Source organism: Falco rusticolus, chromosome 2 (genome assembly GCF_015220075.1).
Source record: "Falco rusticolus isolate bFalRus1 chromosome 2, bFalRus1.pri, whole genome shotgun sequence".
NCBI classification, from domain to species: Eukaryota; Metazoa; Chordata; class Aves; order Falconiformes; family Falconidae; genus Falco; species Falco rusticolus.
In genome coordinates, this window is record NC_051188.1 from 116,341,576 (window position 1) to 116,351,636 (window position 10,061).

The 10,061-nt window shown below is 39.0% G+C and overlaps 1 protein-coding gene across 2 annotated transcripts in view; it reads left to right on the plus strand.

Moving 5' to 3' along the window:
- The window catches only part of PROS1 (protein S), a 34,790-nt gene extending 25,167 nt beyond the window's left edge, over positions 1-9,623 (plus strand). For both annotated transcript variants that reach the window (XM_037378132.1, XM_037378133.1), the window contains 5 exons: positions 45-212; positions 1,240-1,408; positions 3,105-3,253; positions 4,042-4,255; positions 7,189-9,623. In XM_037378132.1, the coding sequence (XP_037234029.1) occupies positions 45-212; positions 1,240-1,408; positions 3,105-3,253; positions 4,042-4,255; positions 7,189-7,334 (846 nt within the window). In that variant the 3' untranslated portion in view covers positions 7,335-9,623. The remainder of the gene's footprint in view (positions 1-44; positions 213-1,239; positions 1,409-3,104; positions 3,254-4,041; positions 4,256-7,188) is intronic.
- The last annotated feature ends 438 nt before the right edge of the window (positions 9,624-10,061 follow it).

The following is a 10,061-nucleotide window of genomic DNA, read 5'->3' on the forward strand; positions in this document are numbered from 1 at the left end:
GTTTGTGTGTATATATATATATCATTGTTTGTATTTAATTCTAGATATCAGTTGAAGAACTGGAACACAGCATCAGTGTAAAAATAGCTAAAGAAGCAGTCATGAGTATTAACAGCCCAGGAACTCTTTTTAAACAGTCACAGGGTTTCTTGGAAACTAAGGTGTACATTGCAGGATTACCTCGCAAAGTGGGCAGCACTCTTGTTAAACAGGTAACTAAAATAACAAGTAATGTTGATTATTTACTGTTGAATTGTTTGGTTTTGTACTGTTTACTTAGTAGTCACAGAGGAAGGAAGTGTGGCATGGAATCCATTTAGAAAATGAAAATCAGGTTATTAAACCACTGTTTTGAAAATAAACATGCATAAAACTTTGTAGTCCACCTTTGTTTGTAAAAACACAGCAGTTACAGTCCAATCTTGCAGGATTCTGTAGTCTGTTTCCTAATATAGCATCAAGATTTTCTAAATCACCACCATTTCTGCTGTGAGTGCATTTCAGAGTGATTCATGATTCTGGTGCTGGCTTTTGCTAGGCTCTGAATAGGTGTAGAATTCACTGTGCAGGCAGCACAATGAACTTTCATTTTTTTCTAGGTTTTATAATAGCCCAGGCTAGACAAGGCTCATGATTCTTTCAATCTTCCACCCTCAACTGCTCTGTCTTATGCTGTGGATGGGTACAGTGAAGTTGTTGTGACTGTCTGCTTCACAGTCCAGAAGCCCTCATACTAATTGGCAGCCTCAAAAGAACTGTACAGTAGAGGCTGCACTTTTTTTTTTTGCACAAAAGTGAAGTGGAGAGAAAAATTATGAAGCAATACAACAACATCCCGTTACCCAATAGAAAGTAATTCCAGAAATTTCTTTGTACTTTGGTACAAGGAGAAGATGAAGCCTTGAACAAGGAGCAGTGCTAGCGATCATTGTCTTTCAGCTACAGAAAAGCTGTTGTGACCCAAACAGAAGGACAGCATGAGCTTTAAAAATTGAAGCAATCTGTACAGATCACTGGCATCAAAATGGGTGATGACAGTAAATCAGAAATACCTTTTGAAGGCTGTGGTACTAAATCCATGCCAGTTGTTTTCTCTAAGCATCAGTGCTGTAATCTATAGTATTGATAAGGCTATTACTGGCTACCCAGAAATAAGTTGATATGTAAAGTAAAGCCTTATTATTAACATTTTTGAAACAACTTTGAATGGAAACACCTAGCCCTGTAATTCTTCTACAGATTAACCCTCGGCTAGATGGGTGCATTCGTGCCTGGAACCTGATGAATCAGGGACATTCAGGTGTAAAAGAAGTTATTCAAGAAAAACAAAGCAAACACTGTTTAGTAGCAGTGGGGAGAGGATCCTTCTACCCTGGCACTGGAATGGCAATGTTTCAGATAAACTATAGTAAGTATTTTTCTGCCTATTCTTATATTTTTTGCTGGACTGGTGATGGAACTGATGAATTGTCTAAGAAAAAAAAAAAAAAAAAAAGACCCCCACACAAACTAATCTGTACACCACTGAATTCAGCAATGAGTCCCATAACTTCTGTTAGAGATTTGCTTGAACAAGAATTCTAATCTCATTGGTGTCATCCATTTAATTTCTGAAGTGCTTTAGGTTAGGAAGTGTTCTTTATTTGCAAAAGATGGACACTGTTGAACACATTCACTTTCCAAAGACCTGATTCTTTGCCTTGTTCATCAATGGGGAAAATATCATATTAGTGACAGAAAAAGAAGATTGGGGATGGGGAAAAAGATTGCTCATGGTTTTGTGTATGCAGCCCTGCATCTAAATGAACATCCTATGTAGATGTTTAGGTGCATCTCTTGCTCCTTCCTGAACCCAGAACTTTCTTGCCTGACTTCCTGCCCCTAATTTCAAAATTTGCAATCCAGAATCTACTTATGCGTGCCTGAGGGCCCAACTCTCGAGCATCATCCCAAACCCTGTTGTGATTATACTCTTCCCCAACCCAAATGCTATATTACCCAGAGCCCTGCTCTGATCCCCAATCCTTTTCATCTCGGGACTTGCTATTCTTTCCCAGGCTTTTTTCTCTAAATTCCCTAGCACACCTCAAAAGATTTCTCCAGCTGTTTATATTCTATGCTTCCAGCCAACTTGTATCAGAGCTTCCTATGCCACTCCAGTTGCCTCAACTTTCTTCCCTCACTAACACAATGCTGCCATTACTCCTGAGCTTTGTGTTTGGGGCTGCTGCCATTACTTCACCCCTTCTCCTTTCTGTTCTCACCCCGCCAAAATCTAAGAGGCTGCCCACACCTACTGATGTCCTTCTGTGTGCTATTACTGCCCACCGTTGCCCTGCCCGTTTGGCTTTGTGTAAGAATATAACCTCACCTTATAATTTAGAATTTCTGCTTCCTCAAGAACTACTGGAAATCAAGAAACTACTAGATTTGACTGGGACAGGGATGGGGGAGGAGGCACTGGGAGAAAAGATACACAAGATGGCAAATACCTCTTTAAATAGTAATTTCTCTACTAGCTTCCCTATGAATGCATTATATGAAATTATATTTAAATTATCTGCATATTTACTTTATACCCCCGCATATTCCCATTTTAATACAGAACTGCCTTGGAATGTAAAAGCATGTAAAAACTTCCAATCTTCCACTCAGTGGCAGCAATTTATAGGTAAATTAGTTTGAGGGGTTTAATTTTGAACTGACCTCTGATACCTCTAATGAGTGTGGTACCTGTTTCACATTAGAATGGAGCAGGTAATAAAAAAAAAAGTCTAATAAACACAGATTAAGGAAGATGCAGGATTAACAATTTTTCTTTTTTGTTGTTTTTGAGGGGCAGGGAGAAGGGAAGGTGGGGATGGGTGGGTTTTGGGTTTTTGGTGTTGGGGTTTTTTGTTTGTTTTGGGTGGTGGTGGTGGTTTTGGGGCTTTTTAAACTCACAGTTCTTTCTGAAAATTCCAAAGTTCACTGGTTGTTGTTTTTTTTCTGGAGATTAGTACTAATTTTTCCAGTCTGGGTGCAGATTAAATACTAATTTTTGACACCATATTAATTTTTCTAGCAGATGGATTTATTAATTTCAGTTATTCTTTTTAAAACAGATAATCTTGACAGTTCTGAAGATTGGCTAATAAATGTGACTATGACTATTCGCCCATCCACAGACACTGGTGTTATGTTTGCCTTGGTTTCTAATGAAACAGTGCCTCTTGCTTTGTCCATAGTGGACTCTAACTCCTCTGACTCACAGGTGATCTTACAATTATCATAGCAGCTGATACACTTATAAGTCACATCTCTTGTTTTTGTCTCACTTAACTTACTACTCCATTTTTGAAAAAAATCAAACTAAAACCAGCTACTTACACTTCCTTACAGTGGAGCTGGTAGGCTGAGTTAGTATTTTGGTAAGCATTTAGATCGTATAATGATGTACAGAAAACGTATTACTATTAATGATTGCTACAGCAGTGACTAAGCTCTCTTATGTCAAGTACTATCCATTACATCACATCTTCTTAACATTCCATTCCAAACGCAAAAAGCAGAAAGGGGAATATGACAGAAGCAGATCAATGATACTACAGTAATGGCATCATGTCAGTATCAATTTATAAGCAGATCTTTTTGTCCTTAGGTTTCCCTTTACATCTGTTTACAACAGGCATCCCAAGATAAAGTGTGATTATACACCATGGTTAATCCATAAGGACCGATAGTGAACACTTGGTTACCTTTGAAACTGTACTCCTTTTGCCCTAAGAGAGACAGGATTTCGCCTCAGAACCATAGCCAGAAATGTTTTACAGAGAACGTTGTCACTAAGAAATCGCAGAATATACATGAATGGCATTCATCAAAGGTTATGCTTATACATCCATGTTGTTAACTTTTCCAACTTAAGGTTCCAGTTTGTCAAATGTGGCTCTAACGTTTCCTTTTCTTCTACTTCCACATACAAAATGCATCAGAACTAAGTATAATTGTGTGTTAAAGTTATACGTGACATTCTTTGTGACCTACCATTCTTCCATTTAGAAAATCATTGTGACAATCGGAAACATCACTGTTGCGCATCTGGAATCAAAGAAGTTATGTACACCCAGAAGAGTGCTGGTTGGGCTTCTAGTAACCAGACAGCAACTTGAACTGTCTGTTGATTCACACACAGACAGAAGCAATTCAGAGCAACTGTCGATCCTGCATCAAGCAATGATGGCAAATGTTGTTACCTACTTGGGCGGCCTGCCAGGTAAATTCTGTTCCTCCTCATTAATTTGATTATTTGTACAAGACTGATTATATTCAGCCTTACCAAAGCTATAAAACGACTACACCTGTACAAAAGGAAACAGGGTCCGTGTCCTGTCCCCCCGTCCCGCCCACCAAGTAGTTCTTGTTTCATCCTGTCTATTCAGCTTTCGAGGGAGGCTGCTTTTCAAAAGTAGCGTTATTAGGCCTATTAGAAAGGAGTCTCTCGAGGTCTGAATTTGGAAAATACCTTGTATTTTGAGCTGGGGTGGAATGAGCATTGCATATTTCTGAAATGCCACCAGCTGGCACAATTTAGGAACTGCATCAAGCATGTAAGAAAAAGGAGCATTCACAAGTAAATTGTCAGAAGTGCAGAAGTCAGGAGTATGGTTTCAGCAGTTAAAGTCTGGGCAGCAGATGACTGGCAATCTTTATGAAACAGAAAATGTGTTGAAACAACAAATATTTTGTTTAAAGCAAGCTGCAAGTGTATCTCCAGTCTTAAGACTTGTACAAACGTTGTTTTGTACAGAAAGTGTACACATGCTTATCTGTAAAATAGTTTGACTTCAGGGTGAATCATGAAGAAAAATGGCATTGCCACAGAGGAGGCATTTTCAAAGCCTAAGATCCTCAAACTTGAAAACTGGGAAAGACACCGTGGTTATGACATTACTACTGGCAGAGTTACTACTGTATCCTCTCTTAAACAAAGTTATTTTAGGGAGAATAAGTTACAATTCCTAAGGAAATTTTGAGAGGTAGAACAACATAGTCTTGAACTGACACCCATCTTATATGTAGGCTGCAGTGTCATAGCGCTGCCCCAGATACAGGCAGCCATTATCTGCAGTGTTTCTTCTGCAGGAGAAAAGGGTGCACAGGAGTAGAAAGAGGAGAGGAACTGTGTATCCATTGGAGATTATCTCTTTAGGCTTTTCTTCCAAGGTAGCATGCACAGGGGAAGCTGGAATTATGGTTCCACCCTCCAGACTTGCTTGTTAGAATAGAAGGAAGGTTTAGGGCAGCACTGCAGGTACCATGGTCTCTGTCTGCAGTGATGGGTTCCTCCGTACCCAGGCCCATATGTTGGAATTGACTTGTTCTCTACAAGTCTTCATACACTGGTAATAGAGGATGTAACAAGATTTAGGTGCCAAATATGACAATTTGTACTCTAATTTTGTTTTTGAATGGATATGCAATATCTTGGGAACCAGATAACCGGGTGAGTTCAGTTTAAATTGAACATGTAGAATGAGAAGAATGCTCTAATGGTGCAGGACCATCACATATTGCAATAGGTAAGCATCAGTGTTTTTGTGATACCTCCTCACTTTTAAAAGAGGTGAAGTCAGTATTCACTTAGTAGAGGCAAGCCAGTAGGTTAACTGAGCCATAGTAACTTAACTAAGTTTCTGGTCATTTCTTAGACCTCTTCATCTTTGTGATATTTAATGATCCTTTCTAGTACCTTGCCAGCCACAGAGTAATTGGCATCGTAAGAGCTAAGACCTTGGCTTCAGTCATTTATCCCAAATAGATAAGAAGCTAGTTACTTGCTGCTTCTTAAAAATAAGTGTAAACTCTCCGCTTTAAGAGGTATCTTCAACGTGCAAATTAACAAAAAACCCTCTGTATGCATAAACAGTTTCTACTTAGAGGTCTGAAAAAAAAGCAAGAACCTCCCCCACGTTATCCAAAGCAGCCTTTTCCACAACAGCCTGTAAACAAAGAGAAAAAGTAATACAGGAAAAGTACTTTCTGTCCCTGTGTACAGCCAGTTTGGCTACACTGATTCATTTACACACTCTAACCCACCCCTGAAAAGCCTCTGGGTTTACTGATAGTGTAAAAAGGTAGGCAAGGATCCCCACACTTAGCTACAGCACACAGAACTTTACAGTTAAAAGGGACTTAACAAAATACGCATTTCGTGAAGACCAGAAGTCTTTGATACACATTTCTGCAAACTAGTAACAGCATTGGGAGTATGCCTTTATTAATTGATACAGCACAACCAGTGCCAGCTAAATGAGCCTTGCACAGTTCTGTGGCAGCAGTGTGATCATCACTGGAGTAAAAAGAGCAGAATCTACAGGACTGTGCAGTACCTCAGCTTACAGCAAAATACAGTTACAAGGAAGCAATGTTTCTCGTTCCCCAGACAATCAGCTCTGTCTTCTAGGAGGGATAGGGTGATTAACATCTGGGGGAGGAGATGATGCTCTTGAGATCAGCTTCTAGACATCCTCATTCTAGTTGCTGAAGGTGCTTGGATCACCTTATGTCTACTTTGTAAGAATCCAGTTGTCCCCTAAGACCTCAGAGCAATGCCTGATTTTGTGCTTAATACATTGCTTCCTGGAAGCATATGCATGATCTGATTTTGCTGTAACCCAAACAATACCTCAATGAGCAACAGATAAAGTGAGTCTTTTACGGAGAAATTCACTTCGAAGAAGCAGTAAAATGTGTGGAGTTCCCAGGGGTCCCTATCTGAGAACTTGCAGGTTTGAATCCAGAGTAGCTTTCTGGCAAAAGCAAGATGGTTCTTTCTGTGACCTCTAAACCATAAACATCTGTTTGTAGGTCAGGACAAGAACAGTGGGCTCTAGGAAACAAACTATTGATTCACTCTTGTTAATACAGGAAACACTACCATCAAAAACATTCACAGAGTTCGATTTCTAGATGGGAATAGACTTCTAATGCATATTTCAAATTTTACTGACCTTTCAGTGTAGTTGACTTGATCTCAATCTTAAAAAAGAGGGAGAAGAACTTAAATGTTTCCTGCCAAATTTGTTCTTTCCTCCCACCGCTGACTAATGGATGGGGAATGAAGTATTCCCCATGTTTTTGCTAATCTGAAAAATACGTAAGAATTTGCATGCCTTGGCCTAATAAGTTGAATGTGTTTCTGTGCAGATGTTCCTCTGGGTGCTACGTTAGTAACCGCGTTTTATAATGGCTGCATGGAGGTGAAGGTCAACAACAGGCAGCTGGATCTGGATGAAGCCATTTCGAAACACAACGACATTAGATCTCACTCGTGCCCACTGATTATGCAGTAACCATCCAACTCTTAATTTAACTTCTTTTCTTTCAGATATAATTTGTGTAATTAGTCTCATGCCATAATGAAGCCTGTATTATTTTATTCAAGGTGTGCCAGGAAAATAATCAACAGCATGGTTTTCCTCCCTCTTATATAGAAGGGGGCAGGGGGGGAGGAAATCCCCTCTTTTTGGCTGTGAGAAGACACTCAAGATCAAAAGTCTATAAAATGTTCTTTTATTAATATCAGTGATAAATCTTAAAGCTAGATTTACCTTCCATGTTCATACTATGCCCTAGATATAGTTTGGAGACAAAGTTCAGGAAGTTCTTTTTAGAACCAATTTTACTTCTTATTTTTCATATGTCACCACAAAGTTACAAGTTGCAAATTTTTGTAATGTATTTGAATCTAAACAAAACTAGTCTCATGAAACTCATGAGGTTTTCCAAGCATAGAACAGAATGAAAAAATCTCTACAGGTTTTGTAATACAGTTTTTTGTAAAGGAAAAAATACCCCAAAATCCAGACCCCAAGCTTTATGTGACTATGTTTACAAGTTATATCAATATTGGTAAAGGAACTTCAAAACTGAAATGTTTTGTAAGTAGCTCAGGTTTTTTAGGTAGCTCTCGTTATACTGTACTGGCTTAAGTTCTCTCTTAGGAACCCAGCTTTATACTTTTAACAGAGTTCTGGATCAGGTCAGGTAATCTACTTTCAAAGTGGGTTAAAATAGAACCCAGGGAATCCTGGAAAACAGAGGAGACGGCTTGGGAGAAGGAGCTCTGATCTTCATCACAGGACATCAAACTGGAAGTTGCTAAGTAAAGCTGAGAAGCTGCAGCAAACATTTCTTCCACTTATGACAGATCTAGCACCCCTCAATGTGAGCACCCTCCAACTGTCCATCGTATCCCTTTTATGTAGGGCAGCCTTGCATTTACAGAGCCCTTGTGAGCCCTGTTGTGGTTGTGTTTCTGACGTACTTGAAAGCCTAAATTTTGCTAGTAACATCAGAATGTAAAGCCATATTCTGCTCAGCCAGGTAGTTAGAAAAGTATTGTTTTCCTCAGGTGTGCTCATTTCAAGCACATCTAATATTTCTTTAGCATCCTTTGAGTGTTCTTTCCCCTTCCAACCTCATTTTCACACTAGAAGCCTCCCTGTGCAGCTCACCTAGTGGTTTTGTTAACCCCAAACCAAATAAATAGCAAGAGAATTGCTGTAAGCAATGAATATATACTCTCATGCATCCATCAGAGAGACATTTATCTGCCAGGATTCTTGACCTGAGGTTTGCTTTCTTTGCTTGAGACATTGAAGTGGAAATGTATATACAGAAGGATGGATTGTGACAATATTAATTTTGAAGGACTGTTTTTCTTCAGAGAGATTCCCAGTGACATTAATGAGGTTTCTTTCATTGTTGAGGACTATCATTAGTACATCAGTATGGCAGAATCTGAGCCCATCTTTCAAAATTATTGCTTTGTCTGAGGTTATTGTTAACTTCACTTCCCACTTGCGTGATGTGATACAGGATTTGCTCTGACTTTCACACCAGCCAGCCCCAGTACAGCCTCCGAATCTGCCCAGCACTGCCTCACAGGTAGCTGCTTAGCAGCAGGAATACCGTAGGACTGACACCAGGGACTAATTGCCCGTGACTACTACACGTTCACTTTTCTACATGGCACATAAAAAAAAAAAAAACAAACCACAACTTTCATTTCCTCAGACTCCTTGGAAGGGAAATAACTGCAGGAAAGCATCCCGCCTGCTCTCCTCCCACCACAACACACACATTCTTCAGTTGGGCCTAAGTTGAAGAATAACTTGACTGAAATAAGCAGGTTTTGCATGCGAGGTGGAGCTGAATTGGGACTTTTGATATCAAATACATGTCGTCACTTCATTTATAGTATTTCAGCAGCACCCGCTGAATTCTAGAAAGTCCTCGGGTCAGCCTCTGCTTTGTACAACAAACACAAACAATGAGATGAGGAGCATAAAGTAAAGTGTCATCAATACTCTAAATGTTTATATTGGCCTGTGCAAACAGAAGAAAAGGTTTGGTAGGGTTTTTTTAAGATTTTATTTGTTTAAGTGTAATAAATGGTATAGAGATGAAATGAAAGGAAAAAAAAAATAATTTTCTCACACAGACACCATTTCTGGTTTTCATGGAATAGTATTTTAGGGTTTCGTAGTTATAATGAAACCGCTGCATATTTTTTAAAATGTAAAAGTGCCTCCCTATTGTAAGGATTAAATAAAGCATCAATTGTGAATTTCTTTTCATTTTAGGTTGTATTTGCATATCTTTGTTCATTTTCACTGTGCAAGACTTGTTGAAGTGGTCAAATGGCTTACTCAGGGGGTTGTCCTAATCATAATGGGCATCAAAGAAAAGAAGTGGCTCAAATTAATATGCTGTCCAAATAGGTATCCAATATTCTCTAGACAAATTTTTAAGTTTATTTATTCTTTAATATTGCCTAAGGAAATTTAAGCTATGCTTAAAACTACATATGGAAGAAAGGACATCAGTGAGAGTTACCGATTTATATTTTTCCTCTCCTTCATCAGATGTATTTCATTGGTTTTTTTAGTCATCATAATTTCAGCAAGGGCCATTCAGTGCTTATGCAGAACAGCTGGACCTGCTTTGTGCTTTTTCAGCTCCTGTGCACCAAGTGTTACCAATCAGTGTGTCCTAATTTCCTTGAAAGTAAAATC